Genomic DNA, 22,603 nt, shown 5'->3' with positions numbered 1-22,603 from the left:
TTGGAATTATTTGAGGGTGTGCGAATTATACACATGGCCATTGAGTGCGTAAAATGGGAATTAGCAAAATAGCCCAGTGTTTGGATTTTTTCAGTAATGTACTGCAGAATTTTATGAAATTTAAAATAATCAGTATCTTTTGTCACAGCATAACAAAAACATTGTTTCCACCTTAAATAATTTTTATTCTTTTCCAGCTATGTGTTCATAATCTGAAATTACATGGAAATTATTAGCCTGACCAAAGAATTTATCCCTTTTCCACAGTCTAAGTTTTACAAAGATCTTAAACAGTAGGACCCTTGACAGCTCCTTAAATGTTCCATAATTCTCCTGTCACATCATGATAGTTTGCAGGGTTCAGAGGACCCTTTTTCCACCCTAAGCTGGTATCCAGTGCATTAGTTGATTTCTTTCTGCAGGCCCCAGGAATGTAGTCTTTCTCACTACACTTTGTAACTGCTGTTAAGTTTATTCTTTCCCTAAAACTGCTTGAAATGTAATCAGCATGTCCTTTGAAATCTCTAATTTATTTTAAAGTTTGCATTTTATTATTAGGATAAAATATGCATAAAGACATAGATTTGTTTAAAAATCAATAAATATGTTAAAGTTTTTATGTGTCCCTAGTCCATTTTGAATCAGCTGAGTAGGAGTTTCTTGATGAGTAAAATCTGGAGATATTTATGTTTTGCAATATGATAGTCTTATACACATTATAGACAGCTGTGGTCTCTTGTTGGCTCCCCCATATTTTTCTCAGAAGTCCACAGATTTATTCCATTGTCTTCTAGCTAGAAGTCTGATGTTCCTCTGATTTGCCTTCCTTTGTAAAGTTGCTATTTCTGTCCAGTAATTTATCATTTGGAGTTAGGAACTTTACTATAATAAAATTAAGTATATATTATTCTATGCTAATCTTTCATAAAATACAGGGAGGCTTTTCAGTGTGAAGAATAAAGTCTTTTATCAGTCTTCCATACATTCTTTCTTCCTTCTGGACTTTTTTGGTTTTTAGCTTTGGATTGCCTGGATCTAAACATTTGATCATTTCCATTTCTTTTGTTGTTGTTGTTGTTGTTGTTGTTGTTGTTGTTGTTGTTGTTGTTGTTGTTGTTATGAAATGTTTCTACCATTTGATTTTGTATTAGTTTTCATTATGAGATAATCTGAGACTTATATAAGAGTTTCGAGCATAGTGCAGATTTCTTAAATACTCTTCACATGCTTTGTGTAACCACAGTGCAATTATGAAAACTAAGGAATTAATATTAATATAATAATATTGACAAAATAACAGACTTTATTTGGATTTTCCAAGTTGTTTCACTGTTTTCTGTTCAGGATCCAATCCCTGGGTCTCACATTGCATTTAATTGTCACATCTCCTAAGTCTTCTCCACTCTCTTCCTCTGTCTTTCCTTGTCTTTCATAGCCTTAAGATTTTTAAAGAGTACTGATCAGTTGCTCTATAGATTGTCTATTAATTTTGGATTGTCTCATGTTGTCTCATGATGAGTTTGAGGTTATACATTTTTGGAGAAGAGTACCACAGGGTTGTCTCTAAAAGGTAGTACATAATGTTGCTATGTCTTACTACTGGTGGTGATAACTATAATCACTTGATTAAGGTGGTCAGGTTTCTCCACTCTCAAGTGACTATATTTCCTCCTGTAATTAACAAATTTGGGGAGGGATATTTTGAGATTATGCTAACATCTTATTTCTTCTGAAAATTTTGCTCACTATTTTTAGCATTCATCAGTTAATCTTGCCTATAGCAGTTATTACTTTGTTCTTCTAATGGTGATTTTCTGTTTCCATATTGTTGGACGACTCAGTAGTCTATTCCTTTTTATTGCTATGTTATATTCTATTCTCTGGAGGTAGCACAGTGTTTTATATATTTCACATCTGGGTGGTATCTATTTTGGGCAGTTATGAATAAAATTGCTCTTCACATTTTGGTTTTTGGATGAACATAAGTTTTCTTTTTTCTTGATTAAATATCCAGGGGTGATATTGCTGGTATATGACATGTATATGTTTAATTTTATGAGAATTGCAAAGTGATTGTATCATTTTGCATTCCTGCCAACAATGTATGACTTCTAGTCACTCTGCATCCTTGTAGGATTTGGTATTGTCAGATTTTTTAATTAAAAATTTAGTCATTTTAATAGGTGTGTGGTGATATCTCATTGTGGCTTTAATTTGCATTTCATTAAAGAGTAGCTATATTGTTAATCTTTTCATTTGCTTATTATATACATGTGCTTATATGTCTTTTAAATCTTTTCCCTAATTTTTTATTGGGGTGTTTGTTTACTTGTTGAGTTTTGAGAAGTCTTTCTATGCACTCTGGGTATAAGTACTTTATCAGATATAAAATCTGCAAAATTTTCTCTCTGTCTGTGCCTTGTCTTTTCATTCTTTTTCATAGAGCTAATCTTCTTAATGTTGATAAAATACAGTTTATCAGTTTTTTCTTTTATGGATTATGCTTTTGGTTTTGTCTCTAAAAACTCTTTGCCTAACTTAAGGTCACACGTATTTTTACTATATTTTCTCCTAGAAGTTTTATAAGTTTGTGTTTTGTGTTTAGATATGTCATTCATCTTGAGCTGAGTTCTGTATAGTCTGTGAAGTGTAGGTTGAAGTGTTTTTTGTTTGTTTGTTTTTTGTTTTTGTTTTTTTGCCTATAGACATCCAGTTGTTAAGCTATACTATGAACCCAGTGACAGTAGAGATGGTGTCTTCTAATCTTTATGTCCTTACAATAGTATGATACACTTCAAGTATTTGTTAACTTAATGACTTCTCAGATTTTATTTTAAACATGCCTTGACCCACTAATACCCAGTACCTATGAGTAGTTCTTTGTTTCCATAATATTAAATCCAAAGTTTTACACCTGTCTCTAAATCCCATTTATCAATATAGAATACTATCTAGCCCTCAAAATAAATCAACCTCAATTTTCAATAGTTCTAAATGTCATGGATAATTTTAAAGTGTTGCTTTCAGTGGGACTTCTGAAAATACTAACCTTTGAATTATATATTTTTAGCCAAAATTATTCCTCTTTGCCAAGATCCTCGCCTATCTGTCTTTACTAATTCAGCTTTAATTATGGATTTACCTAATAAGAGAAAAGGTGTAATAGACTATAAGAATCAAACCAGATGGCCAGATTGTCAGATTCTTTTTGAAATGGATCTTGCCTACCAAAATCAAGTAAGTTTGAAAACAGTTTACCTTAAGGAGTATTTAGTTTAAGGAACATAAACTCACTGAAATTCTTAAATTAAAGGGATTTATTGAAAAATCAGAGTATCATAATTAATGGAAATTGGAAAAATCATTCCCAGCCTATCTCCCCATTTGTCTTCCTCATGATTTTTCATCTCTATTCACCTCTGTATATTTTTTCTGACTTCCACTATGAAAACGAGCTTTTTTTCCCTTTTATGGTTCTCTCATCATATTGATTTGCCAATATATTGACTTGCCATGATCTCAGCTTTTCCCATTTCCATCTAACTGAGCATTTTTTGTTCAAATTAATAAGAGAATCCAATTTTCTTAGCTTGGGTCAAGATTTTATTCTATCCAAAGTAGCTATGTCTTGGGAATTGGATAAAGTCCCATAGTATTTAGAAGTGACCTTTTGTAGGGCTATACACAGAGCATATACACTAAAACAGGGTGACAAGCAAAGAAATGAATGATTGATGTCTCTACTACATGGCTGAAAATAATACACTAATTATAAAGTTAAATAGCCTACTCTGCATTTACATAAAATTGAAATATAAAAAGCCATCTAAATTTCTTAAAGTCTTATGTTCCAACATATTTAGGTATTTAGTAGAGGTTCTTAACAAAATGAACCTCACATACAACTTTTTTAACAGAACTATTAGCATATTAGACTACCCTATTGTCACTCTTAAAATTCTGACTAATTTTTTTAACGTTTATTTACAGATTGTGAGTCTGCTGACTATTATTGGAAATTCAATGGGCCTAGTTAATGTTTACACTTGCCAGTTTATAAAATATTGTACCATGGTAAAGGAGGCCAAAATCATGAGTACAAAAATATCATTTATGGAAGAACTAAATTCAACACAGTTTAAAACTATCCTAACTAAATTCAGAAACTATCTTAGACAGATTGTTAGTATGACCATTGAGAAGCGCATTGGTATTTTCAACATTAGAAGTTTTGATTATCAGTCACAGTGCTTACAATATGTTGAGAATATCATACATATGAGCCACAGCCTCTTGAGATCTGTAATTGAAAAAAGGAATGCAAATCTATTGGAAGTGAGTATTTTGAAAATTCCTATTACATGAAAAATTTTTTTAATTTGTAGCACTTTATTGAGGTAACATTGGTTTCTAACATTATATGTTTCGTGTGTACAACATTATATTTCAATTTCTAATACACTATAGCATGCTTACCATCAAAAGTTCAGTTTTCATCCGTCACCATACAGTGACCTCTTTTACACATTTTGTCCTCCCTCTGCTTTCTTTTCCTCTGGTAACCACTACTCTGTTCTCTGCGTCTATGTATTTGTTTATGTTTTATTTGTTTATTTATTTTTATATTTCACATATAAGTGAAATCATACGGCATTTGTATTACTCAGTCTGACTTACTCCACTTAGCATAAGTTCCTCAAGGTCCATCCAGGTCCAGGGTTTTGCATATGACAAAATTTTATCCTTTTTTATTCATGGCTAAGTAGTATTCCATTGCGTGTGTGCGTGTGTGCGTATTATTCCACTGTGTATATAAATATCGAATGGAATATATATTATCACATCTTCATTATCCAGTCATGTATTGATGGGCACTTAGGTGTTTCCATATCTTGATTATTGTAAACAATACTATGAACATTGGGGTGCATTTATCTTTTAGAATTAGTGTTTTTATATTCTTTAGATAAATATCTGGGAGTAAAAATAGCTGGAACATGTGATAGTTCTATTCTTAATTTTTTGAGTAATTTCCATACTGTTTTCCATAGTGGGTGCACCAATTTACATACCCATCAACAGTATGTGCGTGTTCCCTTTTCTTCATGTCTTCTCCAACACTTGTTATTTCTTCCTTTTTTCATTATAGCCACTCTGACAGATGTGAGGTAGTACCTCTTTGTGGTTTTGATTTGCATTTCTCTAATAATTAATGATGTTGAACATCGTTTCATGTGCCTCTTGGCCATCAGCATGTCTTCTTTGAAAAAGTGTCTATTCATGTCTTCTACCCATTTTTAATTTGCGTTGTTTTTTTTTGTTTTTAAGTTGTATGAGTTTTTATATATTTTGGATATTAACCCCTTATTGGATTTAGGATTCGTAAGTATCTTCTCCCATTCAGTAAGTTGTCTGTTCATTTTGTTCATGGTTTCCTTTGCTGTGCAGAAGCTTTTTAGTTTGATAAAGTTCCATTTGTTTATATTTGCTTTTGTTTCCCTTGCCTGAGGAGAAAGATACTGCCAAGACCAGTATGTGAAAGGGTTTACTGCCTATGTTTCCTTCTAGGACTTTTATGGTTTCAGGTCTTACATTGAAGTCTTTAATCCATTATGACTTGATTTTTGTTTCTGGTATAGGATAATGGTCCAGTTTCATTCGTTTGGATGTAATTATTCAGTTTTCCCAGCAACATTTATTGAAAAGATTTTCATTCTTCTTACATGTTCCTTGCTCATTTGTTACAAATTAATTATCCATTTATGTGTGGATTTATTTCTGGGCTGTCAGTTCTGTTCCATTGATCTAAGTATCTTTTTATGCCAGCATCATGTTGTTTGAATTACTGTAGCTTTGTGTAATTTGAAACCAGGGAGTGTAATGCCTCTGTCTTTTTTTTTTCCCCCTCAGAATTGCCTTGGTTATTCAGGGTCTGTTGTGGTTCTGTACAGATTTTAGGATTTTTGTTCTAGCTCTCTGAAAAATGTCATAGGTATTTTGATAGGTATTACATTGACTCTGTAGATTGCCTTAGGTAATACGGACATTTTAACAATATAAATTCTTCTAATTCATGAGCATGAAATAACTCCCCATTTCTTTGTGTCTTCTTCAGTTTCTTCCAGTAATGTCTTAGTTTTTCACATTTTTGGTCAAGTTTATTTTTAGGGATTATATTTTTTGTTTTGATTTTAAATGAGATTATTTTCTTAATTTCTCTTAATGCTAGTTCATTTTTAGTGTATATAAAGGCAACCGATTTTTTCCATATTGATTTTGTATCCTGCAACTTTACTATATTCATTTATTATTTCCAATAGTTTTTGGTGGAGTCTTTATGGTTTTCTGTATATAAAATCATTTCATCCACAAGTAGTAACAGTTTTACTTCATCTTTTCCAGTTTGGATGCCTTTTGTGTCTTTTTCTAGCCTAATGTCTCTGTCAAGGACTGCCAGTGCTGTGCTGTATAAGAGTGGCAAGACTGGGCATTTTTGTCTTTTTCCTCATCTTAGAGGAATACCTTTCAGCTTTTCACCATTAAGTATGATGTTAACAGAGGCCATTTATGAGACGCCCACAGTTATGTTGAGTTACGTAACTTATACCCATTTTATTAAAGGTTTTTATCATAAATAGATGGTGAATCTTGTCAAATGCTTTTTCTGCATCTGAGATCATCATTATCTTTCTTAAGGCTTTTAAAAAATTGAACTATAATTGATTTACAGTATTGTGTTCATTTCAGATGTATAGCCAAATGATTCAGTTATGTATATGTGTGTGTGTGTGTGTGTGTATAGGCATATATATATTCTTTTCAAGATTCTTTTCCATTATAGGTTTCTATAAGATATTGAATATAGTTTTCTGTGCTACACAGTAAATCCTTTTGGTTTATCTATTTTATATATCGTGGTGTGTATCTGTTAATTCCATACTCCTAATTCATCCCTCCCCCACATGTTATCAGAGCAAAGTGAGATCATTTGTATAAAGAACATAGCACATAAATGCTCAAAAAGTGGTAGCGAGTATTATGCACTGTTCACATTTCAGTCATACCCTTGCTACTATTACTACATTTAGTTCTTAAGAGCAAATTTATTCATAATAGTATTCATTTATGTCTTAGTAGCATTTATTTTATGTGCAAGGTACATTCAAGTTCCTTCTGTTAACAATAGAAAGGATTTACTCACGTTAATGCCCAAGTATTTAAACAGTATTTAGAATAATGTCTAGATGGTATCTTCCTTTTTTCTGAAATTATAATTATTTAAGTTAATAAGAGATAATTAAAAAGTAATTAGTCTTCTAAAATAGTGAAGAATGATTATATAATTATAATTGATGTGTTTATGATTTTAGATTGTAGACTCATCATTGCAAAAGCTGGAATTTGCTCCCACTGAAAAAGAAGAATTTGTGGAACATTTTACTTTTTTGGATACAATTTCTTCAAAAATATCTAAATTAGAAAAAGAGTTCTCAGCAATTGCTCAGCTATATTCTGTTGTAAGGTATTACCAGATCCATATTTCAGAAGAGCAAATTGCCATATATAAAATCCTTCTTACCAAGTTTGATCAATTGAAAACTTCTATGAAGTTAAGTGAAGCAAATAAAGATGCTGCTATTGCTAAGTTCAGAAACAATTTGGAAGTATATATCACTGGTCTACGGGTTGATGTTAGTAACTTAAAAGCCAAAGTAAGTTTTTGTTTTTCATTGAACATCAGCTCAATATTAGTCTCATGTAAACCTAACATATAGGTATTTCCTTTCTGTGGAATCTTAGATAAATAATTTAATCCAGGTATTCTTACTGTGGAATCCACAGACAAATTTGTGAACTTGAAGGAGAAGTGAAATTACGTATCTGTTCTCACTAACCTCTAACTGAAATTTAGCATTTTTTCCAATTATAAATGAATGTAGACAACAGACAACAAAAAAGCTGGTGACTTTTTCCATAGGCTTCAATAGACTGCCAAAGGGATCCCTTGGCATAAAAAATGCCAAAAGAAAAAAAAACAAAACAAAAAACAAACAAATTAAACACACACACACACACACACCCCTGAAATCTTTGCACACACACACACACACACACACCTGAAATCTTTGTGGGCTTTAATCTAGGCCAAAAAGTAATAGTTCCAACTTCACTCGCTTATCATGAAGAGCAAACTACAAAATAAACACTTAACATTTACTGAGCCTTCATTATGTGGAACTGTGCTAAGTACTTGATCGTTTTATCTGCATGAAACAAAAAAACAAAAACCCCTAAGATTTAAAGAGGTTAAGTAACTTGCTTAAGATCACACAGCAAGTAAGAGCCAGGGCTCCAGAAGCCTTGTTTCTCAGCACTCCCCTCTATCCTCACCGTCATTACAAGTTATTATCATATTTATTCAATATATTTTGAGTACCTAATATGTATTAGGCACAATGTTATTTATTGCAATTAATTGTTTTTTCAAATTTCTCTGTGCAGTTGATCTATAACTAGTTTCACACAAATACAATGATGATGAAAAAAAAAGTCATGTGAAAGTACTTGAGCACATACCCAATTGCAATTTTAGGATATTACTAGAAATACATATATACAATAGTTCATCCTATTTATATTTGGTAAGTGTAGTAGATTGGGCACTGACTGGAATGAAGATCTGTGTTACAATAAGTTTATTAGAGAGTGTGGCAAACAAAGTGAGGGACTGAGGGGATCAAGATAGGATAGAAGGAAGAATTGAACTGATTCAGAGGATCCAGTGGGAATCTATAAACTGCAATGACACTGCAGTTACCCTGAATGGAGGCAAGAGGGCTGGGTCTTTGTGCCTCCATGATGGAGCTGTAGAGGAAGTGAATCCTGTGTGACTTAGCTCTTCTTGTCTAAGGACAATTACTGGGGAGGGTCTGTGCTATGCAGAGAAGCATCTGTCTTCAGATTCACTGATTCTTTGCTCTGTCATCCCCAACTAGTTACTGAGCCAAATCCAGTGAGCTTTTATTTTTGTTTATTGTGTTTTTCAGTTCTAAAATTGCCATTTGATTCTTCTTTATGTCTTTTTATTTTTCTTTGCTAAGATTTTTTAATTTTCCCAGTGGCATCAAGAGTATTCATCATTTTTGGTGCAGCATTTTTATAATACCTGCCTTAAATTCTTTGTCAGATAATTCTAACATCTGTATCATTAGTTACTGGTGTCTGTTGATTATCTTTTCCCATGTGAGTTGAGGTTTCCCTGACTTTTTTTTTTTTATATACCTGGGAATTTGGGGTTAAATACTATGCTATTATATTCTGTGTCTTATTTAAATCCCAAAGAAGAATGTTGGTCTTTTTTTGTTTTAGAAGACAGTTGACCTAATTAGATTTGTGTCCCAAGTTCCAACCCACTTTCTTTGGACTGTGGTTCCATTGTTATTTCCGTTATCAGAGCCTTTACAGTGCTCTTCAGATTTATACCATGTGTGTGCCATCCAGTGATCAGTCTTCTGAGTAGTGGTCTGTTAGTTTAATATCAAAGTCTTTGATATGCTGAATAGGATCAGATCCATATGGGTGCAGCTCAAGATTGAGCCTAGGACCTCATAAACAACTTTATGCAGTCACTTTGCAGAGAACAAACTTCTCCATATTTTCTAGATTCCCTGCACTCTTTTCTTTCAGTCTTCTGGTTAGAAAGCTTGGGCTTGTTACTGTACTCTGCCATCTACTTCCATAACTGCATCCGCGTTGGGGCAAAGCAGTAGAAAACACAGAGAAAAAAAATCAACAGGGTTGACCCTCCTTGGAACCACAGTTTACCAGAACAGAAAGTAAAGTTCTCCTCCCTCAGAGTTTCAACTCCTGAGGCATTCATTGCCACCAGCTGCTAATACCACCCTTGAATTGTTTAAGGGCTGTGGTATGAGAGAACAGAAGAAAGAAAGAAAGGGAGAGGGGGCTTCCATACTCTGAGCATTAGGAACTGCCAAAGAAAAGTGAGAGTTGGACAGTAGTCACAATGTTAAAAATAGATTTTGATTCAGGACTATTAGAACAGGGGGAAAGAGACCACATTATAGAATCAGATTCAATTCCAAATACTATATGGCAAGGGGGAATTTATAACCAGGGAGCAGGGACGGAGTCAGTGAATAGAAGGAAAATTACTAGGAGGAAACATCAGGGGTAAATAGGTAAGTAACCTAATAAGATTTTTGCTCAAGACAAGCCAGGATGATCAGACATCACCTGGGGAGGGTGGGGGATAAGGAACCAGACATTGGGGTGGGGGTTCTGGTTTAACTGACTTTAGCAGGATTCTTTCTGAAAGTAGGTTTTATAAGAAGTGCAGGAATGAGCCTAGGAGAAAGCTTGGGAGACTGACTAAAGTTTGGTCAAACAAAGAACCTTTCAGAACCTTTCCTGATCCTTAAGTCAGAACTAACAGGTTCTCCTGAAGCTCTCACTGTTTGTGCCCCATGAAACTTACTCCCAGGTTTCTAGAGCTTAGGTCAGGGGAAAAAATGGTCAATTCACCGCTAATTTGGTGGTGTTTCGAATTACAGTCTTCTTCCTCAAGCTGTCTTCTACGATTTACTTTCAGATTCCTCCTATCACTGCTCCCTCCATGTATTCTGTCCAGGGTTGATAGGTGTATTCACTGGGAAATACAGGGTGGGGCAAATTTAGTCCATCTTCTGACTTCAATTGCATAACCTTTTAACCTATTTAATTTATATACTTGGTGGCTGATACCATTCTGTAAAGGTCTCCATTCAAAAGCTGCTGATAGAATTTGCAAAACTTTACCTTGACTCCACCTAAGCAGTTAAGATTATTTCTCCAAGTAATATCTCTCCAAGTATCTCCCTTTCTCAAGATAGCTCATTTGCAAACATTAATAAATATTGATGAATGGAAAATTATGGGAGAAGCCTAAGGAAATTTTTATTATAATCCATTATGTAAGCATCAGTGTTATAGATTATATATTAAGCCCAGTCCATTATCACAGATACTGTTATCAATTGTATACAGCTTAATTGTGTTATGATTGTTATCGGTGTTTATTGGATGACCACTGCACATAAAACAATGTTACATGCAGTTCCATAGGTTGGATTTTTCTTTAAAGAATAAGGTGATAGGATCTAAATTAATTTATTCTTTCAACAGCATTTTACTGTGCTAGGTTCTGTGAGGTATACAAAAATAAATCAGTAAAACTATCCTTAATCTTTAGAATTTTATAATTTAGTAATGGGTAAATCAGGGCAGTATTTTACTTATATCCCTCTTAAGAGGTTATTTTCACAATCTCATGTACAGTAGTAAAACTAATACAAGGCAACATGTGACAAGCATCATAAAAGTAATATGAAGTTCAACAAGATCAAAAAAAGGAAATAAGTTTTGGAGTCAGGCTGTCATAGGGCCATACCCTGGAATTGCCACTTACCATTAGATGGTGGGAAAATGATTTATAACCTCAGAACTTCCTTGAAAAATTGTGGAAAGTATAAACTATCTTTTGAGTTTCTTGTGTGGACTTAGTAAATAAGGTTGTAAATGTTACTTACCACAGGGCCTGAGTTAGAAAAGGTATACAATAAATTATAGATATGATTTTTAAAGTAACTAAAATTAACCATAATCACAATTATAAACTAAGGACAGTCTTTTCAGTTAATGATTGCAAATGATCTTTGTTGAAGCTTAGATGGCATACTGAAATGTCAATAAAACATGTTTGTGTTCAGAACATATTCCCTCTTAAGAATGTCTTGCTGTTATTTTTTAGATAAGAGATCCTGTTCTGTTATATGCTGGTACTCAAGTGTCAACAGCAATGGAAATGATCCACACTCTCTCAGAGGAAGCTGCAAGTTTAGCCGTCAAAGCTAAAACATATTCGAACTATCAGGATCGTTTTCATGATGCCCAATCTCATATGCATTCTCTTAATATGGAAGAGATTACACAGATTGTGCTTTCAGAGATCGCTGACATTGAATATGACTTAACATTAAGGAAAATATTATGGGATGCACAAGAGGACTGGGGAACACTCTTTCAGGAATGGAGGAATAGCACTCTTCACAGTATTGATATAGAATCAGTACATAGAAATGTTTCAAAATGGATGCAGATAATCTTTGTACTAGAAAAAGGTAAAGTGGCTTTCTCAAGTTTTCCTACTTAGGATTACACATAAAATGGTCTCTGGGTCAGTGAGATCATTGTCCTTGGCTTTGTTACTTTACCTGTTCCTAGGGCTAATCATTAATGGCTGAAAAGAGAGTGCAAGAGTGGAGGTAGGAATAGTTTCCTAAAGCAAAAAAGAGATTAAAAGTTTGCAAAAACTTTTAAAGTAATTAATAACAATTTTTATATCTGTTAAAAAGTTGGTTCCCTACGTAGAACCCCAAACACTTCACCATGATTCTGGCTCTTCTTAGGGCCAGAAATGTTTTGATGATAAGGGCCCACCTGTAAATCCTCGCTATGTATGCCTATATTATCCTCTTGGCAGTGGAGGAAACAGCTAGAGTCATTTTGAGAGGGTTTCCATCTGCTAATCATCAAATCTGAAATCTTGCCAATGTAGAGATGTTGTACCTGCGTGAGCAATTCTGTAAGATCATATCCTTTCCGAAAAGAAAGTTTTATTTCACTTGGCAAGAGAATGTTTTTGTTTTTTAAATTCCTCTCTTAGCTCTCAGCTCTATTTTAAACTATAATTTCCTCTCAAGGAAAACACTTTAAATTACACGAGAAATAATTTAACCATAGTTTCTTTTATCCATAGTTTCCCAGATAAAATCTTGCTATTTGTCAAAGTATAGACTGCAGAAGCCAAAGTTCTCTTGTCCTTGTATTTAAGCAGGTCTTGAAAAACATTTATGTTATTCGACATGGCTTTATAAAACAAGCCTTAGCTGTGTAAATTGGATATTCAAGAATATGGGTATAGTTTTTAGTTCTCCCAAGTCCTCTACTTAGGCTGTTTCTCTGTCTCCTCCCCCTTTCTTTTATAAATTTTTTAAAAAGGTTATAAGGCTTAAACCTTCAGCTGCACAGATTTTGAGTCCTGTACCCTGGTGGGTTGTCAGTGGCCGAGAACAGACTAATACTGGTCTATGGCAAAGGTTTTACCTACATTTCATACATTTCAGTGTGAGGACATTTTCTTTATGAAATGATAGTGACAGAATTTTTTCCCTTGATATTCTTCCTTATGGGACAGAACTTAAAAGCTCAAAACCTGTAACAGTCTTTTGAAATGTATACGTATACCTGTCTGTCTGAATATCTGTCTTGTCACTGAAAATCTGAGAAAACAGGTGGTAGCTGGCTATCCCTGGTATCGAGTTTTCCAGGAGAACTTGGTATCTGATGGTCTTGTGTTTAATCACCAATCCATATGACTATTTTTCTTTATTTTAATCCACACTTGATTCTTATGGGAGGATGATACTAATAAAACTCATTATTTTAGTGCAGACTAATAACTGATAAAACTAGTATTACATTAAGTAGAAAATTTGTTTTCTGGCTTAAAGAAGTTGATGAACCCATGGTAAGCTTCTTGACCCATTGCTTCTTATAGGTTTGCCTAAAAACGACATGGTAACACATCTTAAGCAATCAGTGACAGATTTTAAACGAGAGCTGCCTGTCATCATAGCACTAGGAAACCCCTGTCTCAAGCCAAGGCATTGGGAGGCTCTCCAGGAGATTATTGGAAAGTCAGTTTCTCTTGAAAGAAACTGTACAGTAGAGAATCTTCTAGCACTTAAGGTAAATTAAAATAGTTCAGGAAAAAAAGTTAGCGTACCAGAGGGGCCAATTTTAAGTAGGCAAGTAAATCTTTAAGGAGTAGAAATTAGAAAAGGGAGAAGTTTATAGAACGGTCTGGAAAAGTTGGCCTATGTTAGTAAATGATAAGTGACAGGAAATTATGTTTAATTGGTGATATTTTGGTACAGGCTAATAACTGACAAACTAGGATTATGTTAAATAGTAGATTTGTTTTTTGGTTTAAAAAAATATGAACATATAAGAGTAAGCCATTTATCCTGCCATTATTACATAGGTGATTAGAAAACAGTAATACTGGCTTTCATGTGTGACAAATGAAATTAGTGTTTTATTGTTTAACAGTGCTACTTCTTACAGACAGTACATTTTATAGAAATAGAAAAATGAAAACTATTTTATTACATTTTATGTAAAATGAAAATATATTAAGAGCATGTTAGGGTAGCCCTACCAATAACTTGATATTTTATTTAAAATATATGGTTAACAACTATTAGATTTGCCATGTATGTTCTGTTATAAAAATATAATTTTTTTATGATTTTCATTATTAAAATTTTTTATTTTCATGCCTATCTTACAATAAACTTTATTTATATTTCATATTCCATAGTTTACAATATCTAATGTATTTTACACCTATAATTTTCTACTAAATGATTTATTGTAATGAGGAAATGGGAAAATTTTTTTTAATTGGGCAAGAAGAATTTTTAAAGACAACTTTAATTGATTTTAAAAATTAGATTTTTTATATTTCTATCTAACCTTAGCCACCCTCCTGAACTCACAGATACAATTTTCTATTCAGTCTCCGCTTACATGTCTAAGAGATATTTCAAAGTTAACATGTCAAAAATGTGTTTCTTTTTCTCCATCTCCAAAATTCTACTCTTCCTTTCTCTTCCCCATCTCAGTTAATGGCACTTCCTTTTTTTTTTTTTCCCATTTGCTTAAGCTAAAAATCATAAAATAATTTTCAAATCTTCTCTTCCTCTCTCTTTCCTCATTCCATCTAAATCTCTCATCCTTTCCTGAAATGTTACCAGAGCCTAATTGATCTGTGTTCCAAGAGTGAATTCATCAAAATATCTAGATAGTTATAGGTCAGTGCCAACAGGTAGGTTTATTCAAATGTTATTCAAAAAATCTAGCAATTTCAACAATATTTTTTTCAAAGTTGGGTTACTGGGATTATTCCTGGGCAAGTCAGGTAAAGGGTAAAATATGACAGACTAAATATAGCAGCAAGAGGGTAAATAGGCCTAGAGGCGATCAGCTGGTGGCCTACATTGGGTTGGTGACCTGTAATACCTCAAAGGATTCCACTAAGCTAGCCTTACATTTCCAACATGAATAAATAGTTTAAAAAGGAAGTCCCACACTGTTTTTGGAGGGTCTAAATTAAGGTAATTCAACATCTGAATAGAAGTGATAAACTATGATTCAGCCTCTGAAATACTGTGGCCAGGAAATACTATAACCTCAACAACCCTTCTTGTTGAGATCAATTACCTTAGTGGTCAGAAGGGATAAGCAGGCAATCAGCTAGTAATCTTAAGTGAACTCTGAGTTTCTGGATGATTTTGATCATCCTGTAGAAATTCAGCACCTTACCCAGTATAGTGTAAGTGCCTAGTCTATAGACAGGGTTTGTTCCACAAACTCAGCCTTCATTTACTAAAGTATGAATAACTTGAGTTTGATCTAGAGGTATTGATCATGATACAAGGCTGTCCAAGACAAGCTATGTATAAGTTCATTGGTGATTCTATCAAATGAATAAATTATGTTATATGACAACCATTCTGCCTAAGATGTTATGCAGACTCTGAAAAATGTGTGACATTAAAAGCATGTCACAAAGTAAGTTCAGAGGAAGAGGTCAATAATATGCATTAGATGAACACAGTTACTTTATGGTTGATTGTTTTTACTTTAGGAAGCATGTTCTTTGTAATAAATGCAGATCATTAATTATGGGCATTAAGATTCATCGAAAATCTCCCAGATATTACCAAGTAAGTTGGAAGATCGGACCATTTGTCAATAAGGTCCCAAACTTTGACCATAAAGGCATGAAAGGGCTAAATTGACTTGAATGAAATTTTGCTTTACACATTATCAATGTCTGGATTTAGTTTTTAACAATTTCAGATGTTAGCATTAGGCACAAAGTTCTTTCTTCAGCACAGAAACTTGATAGTACTATGATCTGCCTTTGAATGAATAATCTAAGTCAAAAGACAGACCTCTTTCCAAAAACTGTTACTTAATGCCATAAACAATCAACTAATTCCACCAATCTTACACCCATCTTTGTCAGACCCATAAGAGAAATGATGAAAACTAGTCATATTTGTTCATAGTCCCCACTGAGCAGCATTACCAAAACAGAGGGATTAGGCATCGCTCTTTAACCCCATGAAGATAACATAAGGGAACAGTGGTAGATTCTTCTTAAAGGGATAAAAACAATCAGCCCAACTAGTTACTTCTAAGATGCAGGGATGAGAAGTTCTCTGAATGTCTTTATTACAGTAAGTGAATCTGGAGGTCTTATGTCAGGATTTTGCCCGATAGGAATTGGCAGTCAGTGCAAATGGAAAGGCCTCTATATATACCATAAAGGTATTTTGAGAGACATTTATCCTCATGGAGCTGTGGCAAAAAAAGCCATGGAAGACTGGGTCCATTAGAGTTATATTCTCTCAGAAGATTATATCCCAAGAATTATTATAGGAAGTAAAAGCATGTCACAAAATAATTAAGCAGTTGGCATTAGTGCAGAGAAAAAAAAAACTGAAGGAAATAATACCATCTGCACATATACAGAAGGTGCTGTTAGCTATTTTTTAACTGACTAGAATAAGATGAAGTAAATATTGTGGCCAGAAATGTTCACTGAGCATGAAGAATGTTAAATAGGATGATTAAAAACTGAAAAGGGCAATGTCATGAAGTTTAGACCATGAAATCTCTTGTTAGGATGTAAACCTAACTGGAATCAGATCTTCAGTACTTTTGGTGTAACTTTAACACATTCACTTAAACTGTCTGTTTTACATGCGTCAAATTATTTGCACAAATGGATATTAAATTTTTTCTATTTTAGATGTTTCAGTATGAAAATGAAATAAATGAAATATCAACCTCAGCAACTAATGAAGCTGCTCTTGAAAAAATGCTATTTAAGATTATTGATCTTTGGAACACTACTCCTTTACATTTGGTTCCTCATCACACGGAGACTTACTCTATCCTAATAATTTCATCTATAGATGACATACTAGCTCAATTAGAAGAGTCTCAAATAATCCTTGCAACAGTTAAAGGAACTTCCTATCTCGGGCCCATTAAGGTAAATACTGTGGCAGAGGGAAAATGTTTTTATTGTCTGTATTAACACTCTTTTTTTTGCATTATCTAAGCTTTTGAATTGTATATCTCATTCTTATATAGAAAGGGGATTGAATATTTAGTATTTTGAATACTAAAAATATCTTTTTATGGAAACATTAATTGTTCATGAGAAAATGTCAGAAAGTTTAATTTGGACAGACAAGATAAATTTAGATCAAATAAAAATATGACCCTGTAAACCATGACTTTTGTCAGCAGTGTCACTGCTGCTAGCAATACTCACAGTCCTAGTAGTCCTCTTACAAAAACGATTGCCTTGAGATTCAGCTTGCTGGTGTGCTTCATTTTCATTTCTTGTGGTATTGCTCTTAAAGGGTAATCCTACATTTATAGTTGTATATCCCTATAATTATTTCAGGAGCCTCTACATCTATTCTAATATAATTAGAAATTGAACCATAGGATCAGCTTGTTTTCAGTGTTCCATAATAGTCCCTCTCTGGTCAGCCCCACATCCCATGCCATAGCTATGAATCATTTTAAAACTTCAGGAAACTAAACAAGATTTATAATAATACAGAGATATCTAACAGTAAATTACCATAACTGATTATAGATATATAAAGAACAAAAGAGGGAGAAGTATGTATCAACAAATGGAATTCACATTATTTGCAAACACACAGTCTTTTGTGGAAAGTGTCAATTAATTAGACCTTAGAGGAAAACAATTCAATTTACAAAAAAGGGATGAAGCAAATAGGCGGTTTTCTAACCACATGCAGTAAAATTTTAAAATGAACAGCAAAAAAAATAGCAAAAAAAAAAGGACCACCACCAATAACAAAGCCACCCAGAAAAAATGGAAATTAAAAAGCAACCATAAGAGTATATAGGAAATATAATCAAATTTTTAAAATCAGAAATAAGCAAAAGGAGAGAATTATAAACCAAACCTTTTCATAATTAGCTACAGCTCTATGAAAAGGAGTATGTGCAGCACTAAATGCCTTTATTTAGAAGTAAAAATGAATTTAATAACTGATAAATTAGGCATACTCAAGAAGTTGAACAGTTCACATGTGCATGGACACGTGCGCACGTGCGCGCGCACACAGACACACACAGACACACACACGCTACCACTTCCAGACGAAATGGAGTATATGGACTGGATATGCCATTTTGCCTGAAATACACAAATCAGAAGAGAAAATCAAAATATCAAATATCAAAGATACCAAAATATAGTGAACAATCATTTTTAGGATAGTGGACATCAAGCATTGAAGGACAAGGATCTCTGAGAGTTGAGAAACAAACAAGGTGAGCCCTATTATTGCCCCAACTTAATGCTTTGATTTTCCACTCTTTTTTTTTTAAATTGATATATAGTCAGTTACAATGTGTTAATTTCTGTTGTACAACTCAATGTCCCAGTCATGCATATGCATACATATATTCGTTTTCATATTCTTTTTCATTAAAGATTATTATATGATAGTGAATATAGTTTCCTGTGCTATACAAAAGAAACTTTTAAAAGTTTATTTTTATATATAGTGGCTAACACAAATCTCAGGCTCCCAAATTTATCCCTTCCCACCCCCTTTCCCTGGTAGCCATAAGATTGTTTACTATGTCTGTGAGTCTCTTTCTATTTTTTAGATGAGTTCATAGTGTCCTTTTTCCTCTTTTTTTGTTTTTTTGTTTTTTTTAGATTCACATATGAGTGATATCATATGGTATTTTTCTTTCCGGCTTACTTCATTTAGAATGATGATCTCTAGGTCTATCCACATTGCTGTAGATGGCATTATTTTCTTCTTTTTAGTGGCTAAGTAGTAGTCCATTGTATAAATATACCACAACTTCTTTATCCAGTCATCTGTCAATGGACATTTAAGTTGCTTCCATGTCTTGGCTGTTTTATATAGTGCTTCTATGAACATTGTGGTGCATGTATCTTTTTGAATTAGAGTTCATTCTGGATATATACCCAGGAGTGGTATTTCTGGGTCATATGGTAGGTCTATTTTTAGTTTTTTGAGGAATTTCCGTACTGTTTTCCATATTGGCTTCACCAAACTACGTTCCCACCAGCTGTGTAGAAGGGTTTCCTTTTGTCCACACCCTCTCCAGCATTTATCATTCGTGGACATTTGAATGATGGCCATTCTGATTGGTGTGAGGTGATACCTCTTGTAGTTTTGATTTGCATTTTTCTGATAATTAGTAATATTAAGCATTTTTCATTGTGTCTATTGGCCATTTGTATGTCTTCATTGGAGAATTGCTTGTTTAGGTCTTCTGCCCATTTTTGGATTGGGTTGTTTGTTTTTTTTCTTATCAAGTTGTGTGAGCTGGTTATATATTCTGAAAATTAAATTTTTGTCAGTCACATCATTTGCAAATATTTTCTCCTATTATGTAAGTTGTCATTTTCTTTTGCTTATGGTTTCCTTTGCTGTGAAAAAGCTTATGCGTTTCATTAGGTCTCATTTGTTTATTTATGCTCTTATTTCTATTGCCTGGGTAGACTGTCCTAGGAGAACATTGCTAAGATTTATGTCAGAAAATGTTTTGCCTGTATTTTCTTCTAGGAGATTTATCATGTCTTGTGTTATATTTAAGTCTTTAAGCCATTTTGAGTTAATTTTTGTGTATGGAGTGAGGGAGTGTTCTAATTTCATTGATTTACATGCTGCTATCCAGTTTTCCCAACCACTTGCTGAAGAGACTGCTTTTGTCCACTGTATATTCTTGCCTCCTTTGTCAAAGATTGACCATAGGTCTGTGGATTTATTTCTGGGCCATCTATTCTGCTCCATTGATCCATATGTCTGTTTTTATGACAATACCACACTGTTTTGATTATTGTAGCTCTGTAGTATTGTCTGAGGTCTGAGAGGTTTATTCCTCCAGCTTTGTTTTTTTCATTGCTTTGGCAAGTCTGGGTCTTTTGGATTCCATATAAATTTTAGGATTGTTTGTTCTAGTTCTGTGAAAAATGTCCGTTTCCACACTTTGATTGTGAGAGAGGGTAGACTCCTTGATATTAGGAGATGATGTTGAAAGACTAAGGAGCCAAAGGAGGCTGGAGTTTGCATGATAAAGCATCAGGGAGGCTGAGATGTGTGGAAGGTCCCCAGTCAAGTATTGCAGCAGCCCCAACCACTCACATGTGAATGTGAGAAAAATACTCAAGACCAGGGAATGGCCACTTGAGAGAATTAGAAGGAACCATTATTGCAGGGCTTGGAATAATACCTGTATCCACCAGATACAACAAAGTCTTATAACTCATGACCACTGGATAGAGCTATATGGAATGTAAAATATTATAATCTCTTTAAAAGTTAAAAATATACCTACCACACAATCCAGACATGCCACTACTAGGTATTTACCTAAGAGAAAGGAAGACTTGCACCTGAATAGTGATATAAGCTTTAATTGTAATAGTGAAAAAGTAGAACAGCCCAGATGTACATCTGGTGAATGGTAAGTATATTGGTATATCTGTGAAGTGGAATACTACTCAGCAATAAAAAAGAAATGAACTATTACATACAACAACATGAATGAATATCAAAATAATTATGCTGAATCAAAGAAGCCAGACCAAAAAGAATACATATTGTATGATTCCATTTATATAAAATTCTAAAAAATGTGTTCTAGTCTAGGTTCACAAAGTAGATTAGTGGTTGCCTAGGGAATGGGAGTAGGTAGATTGGGAGGAAGATATTACAACAGGGCTTAGGAAACCCTTTTAGGATAATGGATACGTTCACTATCTTGACTGTGGTGATTGTTTCAAAGCTATAAACATATATCAGAACATCCAATTGTACACTTTGAATATGTGCAGTTTACTGTATATCAGTTATACCTTAATAAAGCTATTGAAATAGAAATAAATTTTGAAAGAGAGAAATATAGAGGTAAATATTAGAAGAGAAATATGAATGAGTTACAGGTGGTTCCCTCTGAGGAGCCAGAGTTAGGGGATAGATGAGTCTGCTGGTTTTTAAATAAACATTTTGTTATTAACTGAGTTTTACTCCTTTTCCTATTACTTAAAAAATATACTAGTTGGAAAAAAACCACAGTGGAATATCCTGAAATTAAAATAATGAGAAAACATAAATATTAACATAAAACCTTTGTAAAAGACACTAGTAAATTAAAAAAAAAAGCAAGTTACAGAACAATGTGTATAATATGGTTGCACTTAGGTAAACTGGTAAAGATATTACATGTACATATACATAGGTGCAAAATGTTTAAGGAAAGGAATGAAAGAATATACATACCAAAAAATATTGTATATTGTACAATAAAACAGAAAATTGGCTGAACAGGACATCTTAAACCTCTCCCCAAACTACATATAATTAGATTTATATTCATTTATGTAACTCTCTATTATAATTACATTTTGTATGTCAGTGACTGACTGATAATCATCCTTGATTTTTCAGTTCTACCATATGCCTTTCATAATCTAATTGTATATATTTAAATTTGTTTGTATATGTGTTTTTATTATTGTAGGATCTTGCAGATGAATGGGATCAAAACTTGACTCTCTTCTCTTACACTCTTGAGGAATGGATGAATTGCCAAAGAAATTGGCTTTGTCTTGAACCGATCTTTCATTCTACAGAAATACAAAGGTAAAAAACTTAAAATATGCCATATACAGGTTTAAAAAAATGTATGTTTGGAAATTTACTTCCTGTAATCTTTGAGAAATATTTTCTTCAATAAACACTAAAACAATTCTACCTGTAGGCATAGGGGTACATTCTGCTGAATCATTGTTATGTGACTTTTTTATTTCATTAATGATTCTAAGCAACACCTTTATAAATAAGCCTTATTTCTCAGTTATTGATATAAAGCTAATGGGGAGAGCACAACTTAGAGGGGATGGAGCCACTTTGGGCGTGACCTTCAGGGCTTCCACTTCAGCAATTTGGGAGCCAACCTCACCCCAGTTGGGTGGTGTTGGCTGCTGAGCAGAGGAGAAGCTCCAGCTCACACATGGCTGTGGCTCTAGTCCCTGTGTCTCCAGCTCCACCTCCTACCAAGTTGGTAGCTGTCAGCACACTCTGGGGAAAGATATGACTCATCCTCACATCAGATCTAGCTCTTCCACCAAAGCCACTGGGTACACACAGACTGTGTATGGATACTCACATACAAGTACAACCCTTCAATAAAGCAGTAGGTAACTGTTTTACCTAATAGAGACCAATAAAATTAAGCAAATTGAGAAAACAGAGGAATTTGTCTCAATTGAAAGTACAAGAGAAAAACCCTGAAAAAATAACTAGTGAAACAGAATAAATAATTTACCAGATAATTAGTTCAAAGTATTAGTAATATGAATGCTAACTGAATT

General features: G+C 33.6%; 1 protein-coding gene across 1 annotated transcript in view; it reads left to right on the top strand.

The window, feature by feature from the left end:
- DNAH14 (dynein axonemal heavy chain 14) overlaps positions 1 to 22,603 on the top strand; it is a 274,100-nt gene that overhangs the window by 64,133 nt on the left and 187,364 nt on the right. The window contains exons 16-22 of the mRNA XM_072948673.1: positions 3,071 to 3,237; positions 3,991 to 4,335; positions 7,371 to 7,712; positions 11,807 to 12,176; positions 13,616 to 13,806; positions 16,943 to 17,188; positions 21,751 to 21,872. Coding sequence (XP_072804774.1) covers positions 3,071 to 3,237; positions 3,991 to 4,335; positions 7,371 to 7,712; positions 11,807 to 12,176; positions 13,616 to 13,806; positions 16,943 to 17,188; positions 21,751 to 21,872 — 1,783 coding nt within the window. The remainder of the gene's footprint in view (positions 1 to 3,070; positions 3,238 to 3,990; positions 4,336 to 7,370; positions 7,713 to 11,806; positions 12,177 to 13,615; positions 13,807 to 16,942; positions 17,189 to 21,750; positions 21,873 to 22,603) is intronic.

The sequence above is a fragment of the Vicugna pacos genome, chromosome 23 (genome assembly GCF_048564905.1).
Source record: "Vicugna pacos chromosome 23, VicPac4, whole genome shotgun sequence".
Taxonomy (NCBI): Eukaryota; Metazoa; Chordata; class Mammalia; order Artiodactyla; family Camelidae; genus Vicugna; species Vicugna pacos.
This window is presented reverse-complemented; position numbering and strand designations above follow the sequence as displayed.